General features: G+C 44.4%; 2 protein-coding genes across 4 annotated transcripts in view; both read right to left on the bottom strand.

Annotated features, from left to right (window-relative positions):
* Window positions 1–10,466, bottom strand: part of CKAP5 (cytoskeleton associated protein 5) — a 54,548-nt gene extending 44,082 nt beyond the window's left edge. For all 3 annotated transcript variants that reach the window (XM_066552735.1, XM_066552736.1, XM_066552737.1), the window contains exon 1: window positions 10,357–10,466. The gene's annotated coding sequence lies outside the window, so the exon portion shown is untranslated. The remainder of the gene's footprint in view (window positions 1–10,356) is intronic.
* A 1,578-nt stretch (window positions 10,467–12,044) lies between these two features.
* LRP4 (LDL receptor related protein 4) overlaps window positions 12,045–19,192 on the bottom strand; it is an 83,398-nt gene continuing 76,250 nt past the window's right edge. The window contains exons 35-38 of the mRNA XM_066551530.1: window positions 18,473–18,540; window positions 17,773–17,860; window positions 17,112–17,253; window positions 12,045–15,370 (exon numbers count right to left, since the gene is read on the bottom strand). Coding sequence (XP_066407627.1) covers window positions 15,035–15,370; window positions 17,112–17,253; window positions 17,773–17,860; window positions 18,473–18,540 — 634 coding nt within the window. The 3' untranslated portion in view covers window positions 12,045–15,034. The remainder of the gene's footprint in view (window positions 15,371–17,111; window positions 17,254–17,772; window positions 17,861–18,472; window positions 18,541–19,192) is intronic.

The following is a 19,192-nucleotide window of genomic DNA, read 5'->3' as shown; positions in this document are numbered from 1 at the left end:
ACACACAAAAAATCCCAAAACAACAACAAAAACAACAACAAAAAATTCCAAAACAATACAACTCCCCAGTTCTGTAGCAAATCTCATTGCTAATATGCAATCCAAGATTGTAATTAGCACACTTTGAAGACCAGACCACTATTTTTTTAGCTCTAGAAAATTACCAGAAGCCATTAAAGATTAGAGAGCAGTGCAATTTGTAGTATTTCTCACACTACAAGTCTCAATAGGTAAAACTTTTAGTAAGCTGAAAAGGCATGTGGAATATAACCTCACCTAAGCTTGAGGAGAAATGTACTACAGCTAAGGCACTAAACCAAAATGAGTTCCCATCAACACTAAAAACTGGCTCTTACTGACACATGCTTTTAGCAACAGGTGCCATGAATCAGTGTCAAAAAATAATCAGATGCAAGTGTAAGGACAGTCATTTTAACAACTTTATAAACAGCACAACTGAAATGAAGAGTTATCAAGAAGAACAAAACCCATTTTGCCCTAATGTAGCCAGCATCAGCAACTGTCAACAAGAGATCAATTTCTTGCCACGTGGAGGGTTTAAATCCTTAATCATTCAAGTTGTAGTGGTTTCCCCCTTCTTCCTTTCCTTTAGATTAAAACAAGAACACTGACTATTAGGGTATGACAGATGAGATCTTAGGCTCAATGCCCATCTCAGACTTATTGTACAACTAATCTGACTGCTCAGAAAATAATGAGACAACCAGTCTGATGCAGAGAGGTCAGCAAAATGAAAATAGCAGCAGCAGTAGAAAGGGCTCCCAGTGTTATTTATAAGCACAAAATCAAACCAGAGAGGGAGTAACACATTTCAACACACCAGTCTGAATGCACAGATCAAGCCAAGAACTCTATAACCCCATCATACACAACAATTTACCATTACAGGCATATAAGTACACAACACTAGCAGAATGCTTCTAACAGAAATTCAGCCTTTGGCCTACAAAGTATTTCACCTAATTCACTCAGAGGTTGTCTGTAGAAAATTAATCCCTTGAATTAGGGGCATATTTTCACTCACATAAATGAAGTAAGTAAGTACTTCAAAGCCTTCTGTCAGCTGCACAACACTAACACATACAGCTAACCTGACAGCAAAATTAGGCTAGCAACACCATACAGTAAAACCAGTCTTTTTTATTCCTTCCTGGATAAGTTAGAAGATACTCAAGTAACATCCCAACCTCCCAATAATTAAAAACCAAAAACCATAAGAAACAAAAAGAACTCCAAAACCCCTACCTGTCACCAATACACACAGCCCCACAGCAAATTACACTAAGCTTGCCTTAAATATTTACAAGTTCCTATGGATGTTAATACTGTTCTCACTGTAATTGCATAAACTATTAATTTGCCCAATGGCAGTAAAACAAGAGTCAATGTCAGAACACAAACTGACTACATACATAAACAAGTGCATCCAAGCGTTATTAGGGTGTTTCCTTCTCATTCCCTTTCTCATCAAAACAAACAACAATATGGGTATTTTTTCTTGACATCAGCACAGTGGTAACAAGTGTGCTTCTAAAGAAGCACACTTTTTTTGGGGAGGGCCAAAGAACTGTAAACCACTGAGAATGAAAGGATCTGCTTATTATGTAAGAAGCGAAGTACTCAGAAGTGAGGCTACCTAAAACCCATTCCACTGAACTGTTAATTCTCTTTCACTATCTTTTTTAATGCTCAACTTACTAAAAAACAATACAAAAAAAACCTCTAGTCACAGCATTTCTCCACGTCAGGAATTGACAAAAAAAGGTACTCCAAATTAAAATTTACAATGAGACTAGAACTCATTCTATTCTCATTTATAATGAGAATAGAACTCAAAGGTCATACCAATCCCAAACAGTCATACAAGGTCAAAAGGGCAAGTGAGTTACTGCATCCAAACCCCATCAGCCTTTTGCAATGGATCTGCTTAAACTCCTGCTTATGTTTTCTTTCCCCAACCTCTCATTTGTTCTCTTATCCCTCCTTCAGCCTTCTGAGAGAGTTCAAAATGAAATAGAAATCAACAAACTCCTGGTTCAAACTCAATGCATTTTACCTATTAAAAAAAACCAACCAAAAAAAACCCACCAAAACCACAAAAAACCAGAAACCAAATATGCACACCGAAACAACGCAAAAAGCACCACCCCACACCCAAAATAAGATGCTCAGGGCAAATACAGAAGTAGAGGGTAAAACATATCAAACTCTATAAAGGCAACGACTTCTCTCTAAAAGCAAGAAACAAGACTGAATCCACATGAAAAGCTTTCCAAACGGCGCACCTAGCAAGAGATGCAGGCATGCCGTAGAGCGAAGAGTTTCCAGCAGTAAAATTCCCCATTCCTTAAGTTAGCTCTGCAGCCAAGTGCCATCAGCAAAGACAGCTTTGCCAGTATAAACTGAGCTGGCATTAGGAATATCTTCATTTGAATGCACCAATATAGAAATAATGGAGTACTTCCTCAGTGTGGATGCAGACAACAAATAGATGCAGTGGTCTCTTCCCAAAGTCACATACACCCTTGCGAAGAAAAAGCAAAACTAACTTTATAGAAAATTAGGTAGCTCTGATTCTTAATCAGAAACTTGGAACTAATTCAAGCTATTGCCTCTTTATACTTTTTTGTTGAAGAACACATAAGGAACCAATACAAAGATAATAGTTATTCTGAAGAAAAATGGGAAAAAAGCATGAACACACATGCCAGCAACAGGAACACCAGGATAAACTTTTGGCACCTGTACTAGACATCTACACTGTTTTTTTAGAAAACTGACAAAAGCATGAACTTACTACCTCAACAATTAAAAGAAACATTATTTCTCTCAATAGATCTGTTCTGCCAAGGAAAGAAGTCTAACTGTAGGACAGTCCTCAATCAAAACCTCAATTCAGTTCAAACCCTAAAGTCAATACCAACTCTATTAAAAAGGCTTGTCCATTACCAGAATGATTTACAATTATTTTTATCCTTACACATTGTCCTGAGTTGACTATATGATGCTTTTATCCCCAATCGTTTAGTTCTGTTTTATGCTGAGTAGTAAGTTTTGCACCTTTAAGACGTGTTCCAGAGAGTGAAGGGAGGGAGAGAAGAAGCACACAGTTTGTTTTCAGACACTGCACTCACTCCTCCACATTCCTGCTCCTGAATGTGTTGTCTGCAGAGAGACAGCAGAACAGAGCTCTCTTTTGCTTTTAGTTAGTTTAGCTAGCTGAAGCAAAGAAGTTCCCTGGACTGTAGTTTTTTTTTTTTCCCTTTTCTTTAGATCTCTTGAAACTTGCTCTAGACTGAACACCCAGGGGAGCACCGACAGCTCGCACCTGTGGCCCACCGGGCCGGGCCTGGCCTGCGACATTTCCAGCACTGGACAGACTGACCAGAGACTGAGTGAGCTCAGCTGCAACCCAAGGACAGAGTTTTATCAGCTTGTCATCTCTTTTAGAGCAGTAAGGAGTTTTATTGTTTAATATTGTTTAGGTTTTATTGTTTAATAAATATTTTTTTTCCACTTTTCTCCAAAAAAGTAGTTTCTCGCGGACCGACTGGGGGGAGGGGCCAATTGAATCTGTTTTACTAAAAGAGCCCCTTTGGGGTTCTCTCCCAAATTTGCTCTAAACCAAAACACACATATACAACAGTTCACTGCCACAAAGTACAACCTCTTGCTTGTACAGTAGTGATACACTACAGCATCTAGCATTTGCCTTCCCACATCACAATGTACTTAACTTGGGGGAAATCACACACTATAAGATAGACATAGGGAAGGGAGTTGAATGACCATGAAACAGTGTTTCACCTATTTTTTTTTTCAGTCTGGTCAACTGAGTTCCCCTACTATTTTTACAATCGATACTTCAATTACAAAATGGGTTAAGTTACTTTCTGCACTGAATCTGCCATCCAAAAATAGCGATAAAATTATACTCCCCCCAGTAATTTACAAATCTCTTTAGAACAGACAATTTCTCAGAAAGTATTCCACAGTCACAGAGGGAAAGCTCCTTCTTAAACATCCAGTCTTTCTAGCTTCATCACTGCTCATGTCTGTCCTAATGCCAAGATTTTGTACTGTCTGCATCTTGCATTCAACAGAATAAAAGATTATTGTTTCTCTCTTCAATTAAGTCACTGGGTTCTGTGTGATCATAGAGTACCCCGCATTTGACAAGAAAGTTTTTCTTAAAAGCTTCTTTGCAAAGACATGCAAACCTCAAGTCATTACTTCTCAACAACCAAATAGCAAGTGGCCTCGTTATATGATAACACAGCTAAATTCCCTTATTACTAGTGAATTTGCAGCAATGAAGTGTTTGACCTACATAGATTTTTTTTGCTGCCACAACTTGGAACAAACAGAATTAAGTATTTCAGAAACAACATTAATTTTGGTAAAATCTAGAAAACAATCCCTCTTAAGCAACTGAACTGCCAAAGTAAGTTTTGCGAGAGACACTTGTCATAAAAGTGGTCAATGCAACATTTCCAAAAGCAAGTCACCCGAGAAATCAGTAGTGGAGATGAATAACAAATCTTTCCTGACAGTTCTTGGCAGGGCAGCTTTATATTACAGAACAGTGACAAAATGAAGACCATCAAGGAAAGAAGAGGATCTTTTGAAGGGAGATCATGCAAAATGCAGCAAGAGTGGAAAGCATTTACAAGGCAGCACAAATGCAAGAATTTCAAATGTAAAAGTGAGAATTGCCAAACAAATATATGTACATTTGGAAAACAAATGGATCAACACATTAAAAGATTGTGAGAAAGTATGAAAACATCCAAAGTTTGGATTCACCATGAACTACTCTGAACAGCTCTTACTCAACTTCTAAATAAATGCTTTTCCTGCTACAATTTGCAGAGCTGAATTGCATTAACATCATAGCTTATAGTATGGGGTACTGCTAAGGAAAAGTCTTTATATCATTAACATTCTAAAATGTGATTTCTTTTGAAGCATACATTCATCATCTATCACTGTATATTATTGTGAAGTGTCAGCTTCCAGCCCATTTTCTACAGAAGATGTACAATGGCAAACTAGGAAGCCATTTTATGCTAAACAAAACCAGATGTTTATTGATAATGATTGTCTACTTCTCCCTACTCACTTTCACATATTGAATATTACAGTTGCACAAGAACATCATCAAATATTTTCATATTTTGAGAGGTTCTCAAAAGCATTACTCAAGTGTAAGTTCAGAGAAATCAAGACACGTATTTTTAAAGTAAAAATCTGTTTGAAATGTTCCTATACAATAGGGCACAAATCTGGAGCACATATAGTTGGATGTCACATTTCAGATAAAACTATACTTCTTGGCGGACAGATCTCTGGTAGTGCAGCCACAGTTTTCTCAGTAGAAGGAATTGTTTGGTTTTTTTTTTTGTTTAATGGCAATTTTGGGTCCATTTGCTCTTTGGCTCTGAAAGGACAAAGTTTCACTTTCTTAGAAGTTTAGTCCAACACGGGGTTTTTTTGTATTTGCCAGCCAAACCTTCCCATCAGACACAACATGAAGTGGCTCTGAAAAAATGTTGAAGACTCAAGAAATCATAATACAGTAGGCAATAAAAATTTAATAGAATTTTAAAGGCTGGCATTTTCAATTGACAGATTAATTATAAGTTGCAAGATACAAAGACTCTTGATGAAAAATTAGAAAGACCTCAGAATAAGAAAAATAAAAAGGAGAAATGCACACTAAATGGCATTAAAGAGCAAACAGCATTAAATTCTCTCTTGCCTGCTTTAATTTGTATGCCCTAACTCACCCCAGTGAAATTTTAATAGCACAAATGTCAAGCTACTGGTAAGATATACAAATACTTAATTTTTCTGGAAAAATACATTTTAATACATGGCCTCTGAAAGTAACCAGGGCCATTCTTTTCCATTCATATAAAAGTGAGAGACAATGCAAAATAAACTGACCTTCTGTTTGTTACAGCTAAGACCAAAAGCAATTTGTAACTGCATGGGTAAGCCTGGAGTGAAGCCAGTCTTAGGGAGGCGAGAAGGGCAAAAGGGAAAAGGGCAACACACGGGCAAGTGCACAGGCATGCTCTGACATAATTCTAAGGGTGGACAGTCGGGAGTGAAAGATGTCAGTGGGACTGTGCTTGTAAGCTGCAAAGGCCCCCACCCCTCAAGAGGTTTTACGGAGCTCAGGCATGAAAAGGCTCATGTGATTTTCTTTAAAAGGACGGCCTGAACTGCTGATGAAGGAAAGCTCCCGCGGAGACATCACTAGCTGCCTCCTTCTCCAAGGGAAGCTCCCTCCAGCACGGCTTCCTTCTGCAACTAGCGGCGCCCCCGCCATCCCCAGCACCTTCCAGAAGAATACCCCCTCCACTTCTGCGCGCAGCCCCAGAGGCGTCCCCGCAGCCCGGCGGCGTTTCCCATTCCGCGGGAGTGTGGCCGCAGGCCGCGGCCGGGCACGGCGAGCAGGCCGCCCTCCCGCCCGGCATTGTCTGTGCCCGCCGCCCCCGCCCCACGGCCGGGCCGGGCCGGGCCCTGGCAGCGCCGCCGCGCACCGCCCGCGGCTCGGCCGGGCCTGGCCGGACACTCACCCTGACAGCTCCGGGCCGGCTCCCGGCAGCAGCGGGCGGGAACCGCGGGCGGGCCGGGACGAGCCCCTCCCCGCCGCGGGCGGGGCTCGGGGCGCCGCGGCCGCACCTGGGCGGGAGCCGGCCCGCGCCGGGGCCAGACAAAGGCGGGCAGGGCAGGGCAGCGGCGGCCCCGCCGCGCTGACCCCGCAGCAGCCCCGGGCACATCGCGCTCCCTTCCCGCCGCCGCCGAGCCGCCCCCGCGGGGCCGGGCGAGAGGCAGCAGGCGCTGCTCGGCCCTGCCGGCGGCCGCGGTGCCGCCTCTCGGCAAAGAAGGGGCCGCCGGGCCGGCGACCAGCGAGCAGCTTGGCCCGCCAGGCCTGCTGGCCTCATGAGTCATACGCCGAACGCCCATGCCCGTCAGAACAATTACTACTCTAACAGAGGGAGCTGCGGTCATAGCCCAGCATGCAGCAGACATTATCCCAGGCCACCAATCATCCAGCAATCCCTAATTGAAGGAGGGAGCGGTTCTGAAACCCGACAGCAGGAACAAGGCCAGCCGTGGGGAAGGAGAAACAGTGCCTTCCAAAGGAGGTACGAACGAAGAGCCTGGCACCGTACCATCCCCGCATTTCATGCTGCTGCAAGATGTGTAATGACAGCGCCCTGGTGGAGCTGATTCATCAGCAATCTCTCTAACCCATCGTCTGACATTTTGAGATGCCTTTTCTATAGTTACAATAGCAACTGAAGAAGCTGGTATGGTGGGAACTGGGTGTCACTTGCTTCCTCCTCAGAAGAGCATCAAGCCATGTGATTTAAGGCTGTATTTCTCCGGCCATCTTTTTAGTTAGCCAAAGAAAGATGCCTCTTCCAGGCACCGCTAGCACCAGCCATGCTTCCACTGAATTGCCCAAGTTACTTTTCCTACCACCTCACTCTACCTCTGCAGCAGAAAGGCACGAACACGCACAGCAGCTTCTGCTTTTCAACATCTGACATTGGCAGCCACCGAACTGTCAGAGACAACCCCAGCCAGAGCAACACTGCCCGGTGCAAGGCAATATTTAGTTTAAACAAAAGCGTACAAGGCTTTTCAATCACTTCAGAACTCCACCCATATAACATGAACCCCCGGGAACAGTCTACAACAAAGCGTCAGCAAAGCTACACCATATTAGTCTTGGACTATGTTGTCTTGAACCAACCATTCTGCTACAGATGCAAATGGCTTTAATGCCATCCTACTCCGGCAGACTTGACAAACCATTTACATTAAATAGTTTACAAACAAATTAGCAATACAAGTTTATATATTTCTTTTATAAACCATATAAGGACAGCTGCTGGTAGTGTGAAACAGAGGAGAGGCAGAAATGGGAAAAAAGGGAACCAGATGAACACTGACCGTGACTTTGAAAACCTTAATTAAAGGTTTGCAAGCATTTACATCTTTCAAGTGTCCTTCCAGTCACGCATCCTTCACAACAAAATCCTCCAAATTAGATAATTAAGATAGTTATCTCTACTCCACAAAATATTCAGAGCAGTTTCTAATTGGATGTACTGTTCAAGATGTGTTTTAGTCATATATAAGAAGGGGCAAACAGAAGTGCTGCATTTGCAGATGACAACTGGGTAGCAAAAATCCCCAAAAACGATTGACTGAAGGAGCGTACAATATGCTAAGTGCTTTTCTGCTGTATATTTATCAACAAACACACAGAGTGAAACCATTCATTACATTACACTGAAATTCAGGTTTCCTGCATCGACTATTAAATAGGAACAAGATCTTTCCATTTTAGCAGACTCTGGTATGAGAGCACAGGCTCACTGTGGCAAACAAAGTTTTCAGAGGCAGAGGCCCAGCTTACATAACTGACCCATACAAGGGGAAGGACAAGAGCCAGCATGAAAGTTAAGTTCTGACAAAATACAAGTCTTATGTGTACAAGAACCAGGAATCATGCTCCATCACCATGCATTCCCTTTTTCATATTACAACACCAAGGGAGAACCATCAATACAGATCTAAAGCAGTCTGAATAACTCCCATACTTCTAAAATTCAAGTTTCTTTTTGTGAAGTTGTCACATAATTTCTCCTATAGCAGGTCACCTACTTAATGTACCCAACTTTGTGTTTTTGAGAATTCCTTTCAATACATCTGCAACCATTTGTTCAGAAACAGTCTGTTGTACCTGAAGGCCATTTGCCAGTGATTCTGCTTTGATATATCACTCTCTCAATGGTGCTTATAAGGCTTAGCCCTATCACAATTCTTGAAGTAGAAAAGAAACCAAACAGTGAATCTGTAGGTTCAATATGAGGGGAAGATACCAAAACAGCGAAGTTTAAAGAAAGGCCAAGCCTGAGGCAAGAAAACCAAACCACATTCTAAATTTTGTACAATCAACTGATCTCATGTTAGACACTAAAGAGTCAAAATTATACAGGCAATTTGCACTCAATCATTCTACCTTCTGAGGTGAACCTTTCTCAAAGTTTTAATAACAGACTTTTGTGAGTACACCTTTAGAATATGCCAATATTCAAGACTCCATGGATTCTGAACTAAGCAGCTTTACAGTTTCAAACGAATAGATTCACTGAAAGCCTATAGCAACACTTTCGTTGATACAAGAGTAATACATTAGGAAGGGCTCCCATTGCTGGTAGCTCAACATCCTGACAACTTCTCATCCCCTTCTCACCTGCACAAGGCAACTTGAACAGCACTGCAGTTCAGCAGAAAATCAAGCACTAAAATCAGCAAAAAGTAAAAACTGCAGAATAACCAGATAGATGATACACAGTAAACACAAATCAGTTAGAAAACTGTAGCACATATGATTTTAATTTTTTTTTTATTCTTAGAACAGAATTCTGGTTTGCTTAAGGCGCACAGAAGTATCTTTTCTCAGCCTGTCTTCCGACCCAAAACTTCCAGATTCAGGAGGAAAACCCTCTGCACACCAACCTGAAAAGTACTGTCTTTGGAAGAATCACAAGACTATCTGTTTCAGAAACAAAATTAAATGAAATGCAGGAAAGTTGTGCGTGCAGAAGCATGGGACACACACTTCTACCCAGCTCTTCTTCGCATATACTAGAGAGGATTCAACAGGAAGCACCTCCTGGCGAGGGGCTCTGGCTCTTAATACTCGCACCCAACAACAGAGCTGCAGAAATAAGAGATGAGCTCACGCTCTTGGTTTTAGGACTACAATTACCCCAGAGAACGTTTTGCTTAGGATATTCTAGAAGGGGAACAGATCCTGTACGCAGCCTCAGGGGACAGAAGTGCCCCGTTCCCCCGGCAGCTCCCAGGCCCACTATCCCGGCCGCCTCCCACGGAAGGCCCCCAGCAGCAGCCCCAGACCCACAACGGACGGAGGCGGCCGTAGCGGAGCCGCCGAGCCCGCGGCTCCCACCGGCCCCATCGCGCCCCGGCTGGCGGGCGGCCTGAGCAAGTCGCACCTCCGCGGCGCGGCGCGGTACAGGCCGCAGCCTCTCGCCGCTACTAGCCGCAATCCTCACGCTGCCGGGCTCTGCGGACGGATGCCGCCGCAGCCCGCGGGCCGGGACCACCTCCGTGGGGAGATGTCGCACCGCCGGGACTACGCCTCCACACGGTTCCCGAGAGAAACGGGGAGGCTCGGGCCTGGCAGCGGAGGCAGGCCTAGCCACCCTCCCACGGGCGCGGACAGCGGATGGCAAAGGGGCCGGAGCCCACCGGGGCAGGGACAAGGCCATCGGGTCTCACCTGGGCCCGGCAGGTCGGGCCGGTGACGGTCCGGCGGCTGCTCGGCGGGGTTTGAAATCGCCAGCACCGCCCGCACCTCCCAGTGTCCGCCGCGCCCATTGGCCGCTGCCGGCCCCGCCCGCGCTCGCGCCCGCGCCTCTTATTGGCCCGTTTGAATCGGGCAGCCGCAGCGCGTGCTCTCCGCGCGCTCCCAAGCTGGCAGCGGGGCTATCGGGAGCGCGCACCGCCGCGGGCGGTCTCCAGCGGCACCGGGCGTACCCCGCTCGGCAGCTACCGAGACATGCCCGTCCGCTCTCTCGGCCACCGCCGTGTCCCCGCGGAGGGTGCAGGAGGGGGCTGCCGGGCCCCCTACGGCCGGAGCAGCGCCTGGCGAGAGGCGCAGGTCCTAGGGCGGCCGGGTCAGACCGCGGGACCCGCCGGCAAAGGGCTAAAGCATCTCGGAGCTGATGGATTCGGCTCTGGAGAAGATCCTGTTACAGAGCAATGGGCCTTCTCTTTATGGTCAGTGAGTTTGTAAAGCAGTAACTCAAGAAACGACTGAGAGGGGACCTCACCAATGTCTGTCAGTATCTGAAGAGGTGTCAGAGGATGAACCAGGCTGTGCTCCGTGGTGCCCAGCAATAAGGCAAGAGGAAACGGGCAGAAACTGATGCACAGGAAATTCCACATGAATAGGAGGAACTTTACTGTGTGGGTGACCGTGCACTGGGAGATGGCCCAGAGAAGTTGTGGAGTCTCCCTGACTAGAGATCACAGGATTTGTCTGGACACTGTCCTGTGCCATGTGCTCTGGAGTGACCCTGCTTGATCAGGGAGGTTGGCTCAGGTGACCCACAGTGTCCTCTCCACCCTGACCCATTCTGTGAACTGGTTTTGGAGCACTGTGTGTTTTCTCTCGTTTGTTTCTTCACTTCAGCTTTAAAAATTGAAGGAAAATTTTTTATGGGTGATCAGAATAGAAGACAAGGGACACCAGAATGCCATGCACACAACTACAATTAATCTTACGCTGCCCTCTCCCCACCATGCCATGTGAGCACCATCAGTTTTTTGGAAGAAGGCAATTTTTTCATGACCTGATTGAAATGGATTCTGCACAGTTCTTCAATTGTGAAATGAGCAGAAATACACTTGTTTTAAATGTTTTAGGTAGTTTTTTCATCAGAAAAGGACAGAATGTGTTACAAGACTAGCACCAGTACTGTAATGTCAGTTATTAATGGATGCTTCATTCATTACTCAGCCTTTGGCACTATTTAAACTCTTGGTTAAAAAAAAAAGGCGACAGAAGCTTAAACAAAACCCCCTACAGAAAGAAAAAGCAGCTCTTCTTCAGAACTTTATTTTCCACTCGGCAGAGGCTTGAGATCTCTACAGTCCTAATACGAACAGCCCCTTCTGCTGTTGCCATGTTAGAGAGGGTGAAAAAGCAAGATGGGGCAGAGTGAGAGGTATTATGTGTGTGAAAGAATCTGCAGAAGTGACTGTAGATATTGGGCCCTTGATTCAAAATCAAAGGGGTACAGTGTGTGCTACAATCAGGTTTCTACGAACCCAAATCTCTTCCTATCTTCTTGCTCCTCTCAAATAAAGCAAAGTTGAGGTCCTGTCTGAACAGGTTTGGGAGTTTCTCATTCAAAGGAGAGTCCAAAGAACATGCATGATTCACAACCAAAAGCCAGGCAGAGTGGTTAAGAAAAGCTAAATTTATATTAAATTATCATCAACCCCTAAAATATTGAACACAGTGGTTAAATAACTCCAGAAAATCCAATGTCTCCAGTGAGTAACGTTAAAACCATTACACACGAACACACGGAAATCACTGACGTTAGCTCAGGACAGACAGGAGAGAGGTTTGCTTTTTACATAGTAAATCAGTGCTCAAGAGATCATCCTCCAGTAGCCTTTCTACATTCTTAACATCCTAAGTGCAACGAGGGTCTTCTCTTCCCCGGAATGGGAACCATGATGCATCCCCAAGGCAGCATCTCACTGGGGCTGTCTCTATAAAAAAGACACAAATTTCTGCCCACCTCTCTGGTAGAGGAGGCTGTGTGATATTTTTTTGCTCCTTTTCACCATAATCACTTGAGGAAGGGAGCAGAGAGCAGTTATGAATGGTTGTTAGGCTGGAGTGTGCAGGGTCTCGCCTAAGAAACAGCAGAGAACATTGATCAAGGTGGAGATCACAAACACCATGAGTTGTTGAGAAGACTGACTGTGTTTTTCCTTTCCCTTCCACACCTGCGACTTGGACGGCAATTACTCTGATAGGCTGACTTAATCTTAAGTGACAGGTCTGGGCAGATGTTTCCCTTCACCCCTGTCCCACCACAGGATTTTGGTGCATGGTCATATAAGCTACTGGGAAAAAAAAAGAACAACCCATTCCAAAACCCAAAGAAACCCTGCTGTCCTACAGGTCAGAGCCTTCCTTCCCCATCTCCCCACTCCCAGCCCTGATGCCCCTGCCCCTATACATGGTTTCTGCTCATGATCTGATTCTTCTGCTTATGCTTGAGCCCTCTGGTGTTGTCCCTGCGTGAAGTGGCTTAGACAGGCAGCGTCCATGTCAGTGATATGCACTCCTTTCTCAGTTCCCAGTCAAGTCCACACCTCAATCCGAAAGTGCCTCTGCCCAACAAAATCAATGCTTCCAAGGCTGGAGTCAAACAAATAAATAATTAAATAAAAATCTAATTTAAAAAAAATAAATCCCTCTGGGAGTAGGGAAGAGTCCCACATTACACAGGGAAATCCAAGCCTTAGCTCCAGTTCATTTTCCACAGGAATATACACCAGTCAGCCCAATGGTGCAGTTAGGGACAGAGTCTCAAGCCACCTAGCCAGGTCAAAGTTGCAATCTTCCCCTATCTACAAAGCTACCTCTACTGTGAAAAGTACAGGCAAACTACTGGCAACTGTGGTGTTTTTCAGGGGTAGCAGGACTGTTAGCATATAAAAAAGGTTCGAGCAGAGTAGGATGATTCTCCTTTTTAATCAGCTGAAAAATATATTGCATGGGAGTTGTACCCTCCCCCTACCTCTGAACCATAGCCCAGTGTATGTTTTGTTCTCTTTACACCATGGATGGGAATGTACTTGACCTCTTCCCATGTGATAAAAGAGGTTACAAAGTTTGCAGTGAGAAATTCTTCACTGGGAACTTCTGCTTCCAAGGATCTGGCTTAATGCTTAATATTTTACCATGTGATTTGAGGGGTTAATATCAATTTTGTTTTTGAAGAAGTGTCAAGCAATATTTTCTCTTTTTTCTTTTTGAACAAACAGATGACAAGAGAGTATGAAGAGGTGGCAATAGTCCTTGGGAGCATGCAAGACCCAGCACCAAATGCTGCTGGGTTTTGGCTGCAAGGATAGGATGACATTCCCTAAAGGGTAAGAGTCTTGGAGGCGGGAGAACTGAAGCTCATGCAGCTGATGGGAAAAATTATTTGGCAATGAGAGCTATTTAGTGGTAACAGAAGAACTTAAAGTGCAATTCTGTCTGATAAACAACTACTTAGAATGGCCTTTGCAGCTCCCTGATTATTGCCTCCCATTCTAGGTCAAATGGGCTCAGCCTAGTAATAAAGCAGTTCCTAACTGTCAGCACTGAGCATTCCCCTGGGAAAGACTCGACCTAGGAATTATCTCTTTTCCCTTATTATGGTAATCAAAGGTCCTAAAGGCCAAAATAATTGGGACCTTGCAGAATTGGGACTAGTGGGGACCTAGCAAATTTTCTTTTTCTTTTTTTATGTATCAGTTATGCAAAGATCAGTAAAATTTAGGTGTTGCTGAGACCCATTTCCCCCCATTAGCCCTGTAGAGCTAAGTAAAATACCAATTTCTCCTTGTCTCAAGTTCAGCACTCAGACTCCAGTACCCACAGGGAACAGTTCTGAAAGGGGCATTTGCTGACTCTTGTTTTTCCAGAGTAGAAACATGTTTTAACGGGAAAGGGGAGAACTGGAGCAGTGTCCACTGCCAGCAACAGACACAGTGCTCCCATCTGAGCATTCCTTAAAGTTTTTAGTAGCAGATATGAAAGTAAGCAGTGATGCTCTCATGAAGTGAGTCTCGGCAGCTGTGGTTATCTCCTCTTTATGCCTTTACAAGGTGACCTGATGCTGTGTCAGTGTCCTCTTGAGCCCCAAAGTATATCCCATCTATAAAAGACCTCTCTCATGTCAGAGACCCCTCAACACAAAGCCTCAAAGAGTGCTGCTAGTGCTGGAATGACTAGGGGTACTTCTGTGACCAGGAGCCAGCAATGAGGCAGCTCTGCTCTCTTCATGGGCATTGACCGTGAGCTGGATGGCACAGGACTTGCAGGTTGCCAGGGAACAGACACTCTGAACCAGATTCAGGCCAGACAAGTCACTGCAAAAGTTAATGCGGCAACTTCCAGGAAAAGGGAACATATAAATAAACCACAGACAGTGAAAATGAGTCAAAAGGGTCTCTGGGTTCCAACCAACCCACCCATCCTCCTTCTCCAGACACAACAACACAGCTGCCCAGGCACCATGCTGAAAGGCAGTCCCAGTCTCAGGCCCCTTGCAAGAGAGGCTGGTCTCTGTGCCCCTCCTTGCCAGGCAGGCAGAGTCTGTCTTTTCTGTGCAGAGCAGAGGGTAGGGAGGGTACGACTGTTTCCAAAGTCACGTGTACTTTAGACCTCGCTCTCTGTGGAGGGCTTGCGTTGGTGTTTCCAGCCTGTGTCTGGGAGTGAGCCCCGCCGCTCAGGAGTGGCTGCTGCTGTGTTAACACTGCTGCATTCAGACTGTTCTTCCTGTAGCAGCTGCTCAGTTTCGGTGTCATCCAGTGACCCAGAACTAGCCTGGATAGAGACCGTATCTGTCTTCATGCAGACGTGGTCCCGGAGGATCCCTCCACGGGAGCTCCGAATCTGCTTCAGGTCATCCCATTCGGAATCATCACTGGATAAAAGGCATATCCCCTCCACAATCTTGATCTTCTCCTTAGTGTAGCTGTGGTCAGGACCAGTCTAGGGAGAAGACAGATGAATGAAAAGAATACATCTATGGAAAAATATGGCAAAGAGCAATGCAGAGCTGGAATAAAGACAGGAAAGCAGACAAAGAGCTGGACCTCCATGTAAACAGCCACTGGCTTTAACTGCCACAATGACAGAACCCATTTTAAGCTTTCTTTAGTTCTTTACCACCCCCAGATGAGTCCTCCCTGCAAGGGCTCTCATTCCAAACTCCCTGATTCTTCAGTCATGGAAGCAGAATGAGGATGAGGCTGCTCTTCTCATTCAACTGTACATATTCCCTGACAGAAGAAAGTAAGAATACTGAGACTAAAAAGGAAGGAAAAAAACCCCACCAAACAAAATGGGAAGCAGAAACAGACAGAAAAGCTCATGGTAAAACTAGGCAGGAGATCAATTCAAGGTTTGCAAATCTTTACATCTGAGTCATTCTAGATTCACCTCTCACAGCTGGAATACCACTGTTGAGTCCAAGTCTCACAGCAGCAGAGGGGAAGGAGATTATAGGGAATCAACAAAAACGATCAGAGGCAAAAGGGACCACACTGAGATTAAAATAGTGAAATGTAACTTGGCTCACTGTGAAATAAGGAGCACCTGATCTATCCCTGAGGAGAAAGTGGAGGTGGTGGGGAAATATACATCTGAGTATATCAAGGAGCATCAGAATTAAGGGAAAATGGAAAGCATTTAGATTCCCAGATAAATAATCCTGGCTTATCCTTAACAGATAAAGCTAAAATGGCTTGAAGATTTGGGGAATCTATTGGATAGTACCTTTGAAGAACAGTAAGGGAAAACTTTCCCCTGTGTGAGTCTGTGATCCCTGCCAGAGGAACCAAGTAATCTAATAGATAATCACAAACTGTCCTAACAGAAATTGCCTGTTCAAAATATCAGCGAGTATGAGTAGCCAAAGCCCAGACCAAACAATCTGCCACAGAAAATTACTTGTATGTTCCTGACAGACAGTAGAGCTAGTTTAAGGACATAAAAGCAGGGAAGGAAACCAAGAAAGAGCAATTAGTACGGACAGCGCTTGAGCCACACAACAGAGCTTGAGTGAGGGAGGCAGGATCAAGCACACAGAGCAGTGATACCTGACGTGAGGATGTGGACGGAAATCAGAACAGGGAAGATGAGAAGCTATCTGAGTGATAAGAAAGCTTCTGAGGAGAAAAGAGAGGAGAAACTAAGTGCTGCAAGATATCATATTAAACTCTCTCCATCATGTGGCACAAAGTACGGACCTCTGAAGGGCCTTTAAAATGCTCTATTTAATAAGGGCTCTATTTTTTTCCCCTATCCCACCCTTTTCAGGCTGTGCACAGCCAGGAGCCATTTTCTTGTTACCAAACCCCTTCTGGCTGCCTGGTTCCCCTGGTGACTGTCCAAAGCAACCTTGGTGCAAGTCACTAACCAGGACCTGTATCCAAGGAAGACAATTTAAATTGGTTCATGCACTTTCGAGGGCCAGCACCCAATGCAAATGAAATACAAGACACTGTGGGAGTGGGTAAGAAGCAGAGAACTAAAGACAGGTCAAATTCACTACAGCTCACTAGTAAAGAAGTGTTGCTGGCTGATGTCCATAGCAGTCTGAGCAATGCACTGAAGCTGTCCTTCTGTGTCCTAAAGGTAAATGCTCACAAGTTGCAATTCTTCCACCTAGTGAGGCCTGTGATAACAGCAGCTTGGGCTGGGCTTCCATGTCCTTAGTAGCAGTTCTTACCTCCTTCTTGTAGCACAGCTGGTTGTACATGGTTGGTTTGGGAATGGATTCAATCTTCACCTCCTGGGTAGATGTCCGATATGAAGGATTACTGTAGGTTAGGTTCCCCAAGCCAGGGTCCGTAAACTTGGACTTATTATGCCTAGAGGGAGAGAGCTGTCAGAAAAGTCACAGGAACCCACTGCCAGGATCCAAAGTTCCTGAGTGCTCAGCAAGTGGATGGCTTCAGCCATCTTCACTGTCCCCCAAAGAGAGAATCCTGGCTTCACCTGGCTCTTCAGCTATGAATCCATTTACTAGCTACCAGTACAGCAAGGCACTGCCATGTAATCACAAAAGCTATCATGGCAGTAATTGGTGAAGTTATCTGTCAGAAAGCACATAAGCTCATCCGTTTACTGAGATATGAATTATCTCATATTACTGTCCATAACTCTCTGCAGAAAATTTAGCTAATAAGGTTTCAAATAGTAGAACTGCATTGCAAACACTTTAGAGGCACAGGACTCTAACCTCAAATAAAATCATCAAGCACTCCTTTCAATGAAGGAAAAAAGGACTGTAAATGAAAATAAAGAAAGATTTAGTGCTTTCAGAGATTTCCTTCTCCTACAATCCAAGAGTTTGCAATTGGCCAGGAGAGGGAAAAAAGTTCACTTACCTATATATAATTAAAGCAGCGATAAGCAGCAAAATAAACAAGATGCTGAGAAGACCTCCAATAATGTAGCTGACGTGCAGTCCTTCTCCTGCAAGTGAATACCAAGGGTAATTTATGCACTTTTATATTTCACTGGGTGATACTGACCTTGGTGTGATGCCTGATGCTGGGGCTTTACCCATACAGAAGTACATAAACTAAAATGTCAGCACATAAATGTTTAGCAAAGGGTTTTGTTTGGCTTCATATGAAACAAACATATGGCCAACTTTCCTCCCACCCAGGCCCCAGCAAATCAATAAGTGTCAAGATCTTTGTAATGGGGCTGTAATGGAGGAGTTACATGACAGGTTACTTGCTGACAGGTTACTCCTGCATTGGGAAGCAATTTCTACAGTCAACCATCTTCAACTAAACACAAAGGGGACAGTGAAATAGAGTACTATTAATGGGAAGAGCCCAGTGGATGCGGTATAGGATGAAAGAAAACAGAACAATTCTTCAGACCAAGGAGTCACTTGGAAAAGTCCCCATCTAGGTTAATGAATGTCTACAGAGGCATTTTGCTCTACTCAGAGGGCATTGGAGTAATTTAAGTCTGAATTTCAGAAATTTCAGTTTCAGACACTATGGACTGGAATGCCTGAGCACATCTGGAGGAACAACTCTGGTGGAGAAGAGTTAAAGAAAAGCAACTCACCCATGGTGGCCAACACCGCCTCATTGGCATGAGTACACAAGCCTTGCCTGGCATCTTTGTCAGAGCAGCTGAATGACAGAAGGACAGTTATTTACTGAAAATAGAATCAACAGTAACAAAGGTATAAAAAACAGGATGGAATGGGCTAGCACTGATATCCCTTCCCTTTCCACTTAAAAAACACAGGTCTTCCTTTTTCTTCTTCAGTATTCTGCATCCAGAGAAGAGACAACTATACATACAGGTGGTGTGCATGGATATATCAATTATTGGTTTGCAGTATCTTTATATCCAATTAATTCTAGATTTGCCTCTCGGGTACACAGGTGTACTCATATTTTTCAGGAAACAAATTGCAGCATCAGTGCTGAAGCAAAAATCAAAATGTCTTAGAATCAGCATGAAGACATTTCTGTCCAATAAATCATACTCAACAAAGTGCAAGTTTTGCTCTCTAAATAACTCAACCATATACTATAGAACCACTCTTTTGCTGAGCTGTATAAATAGTAGGCTGTAGGGAATTAGCAGAAAAGAGTCTCTTAACTACTTGCATTGTAAATTGAATGTTAGAGCTGCAAAGATTCTGTTCTGCCCCAAGCAAGCTATCCCCTTCCCAGGGCAGAACCATTTCCTCAGCTGTGTGGGTCTAGTCTGAGATGTTTCAGTGAATTGAAGCAACAGACTCCTCTGTCCTCCTCTCAGAAATAGGTTCTCAAA

Source organism: Molothrus aeneus, chromosome 6 (genome assembly GCF_037042795.1).
Source record: "Molothrus aeneus isolate 106 chromosome 6, BPBGC_Maene_1.0, whole genome shotgun sequence".
Classification (NCBI taxonomy): Eukaryota; Metazoa; Chordata; class Aves; order Passeriformes; family Icteridae; genus Molothrus; species Molothrus aeneus.
Note: the sequence above shows the minus strand (reverse complement) of the source record. Positions and strands in the feature narration are given on the sequence as shown.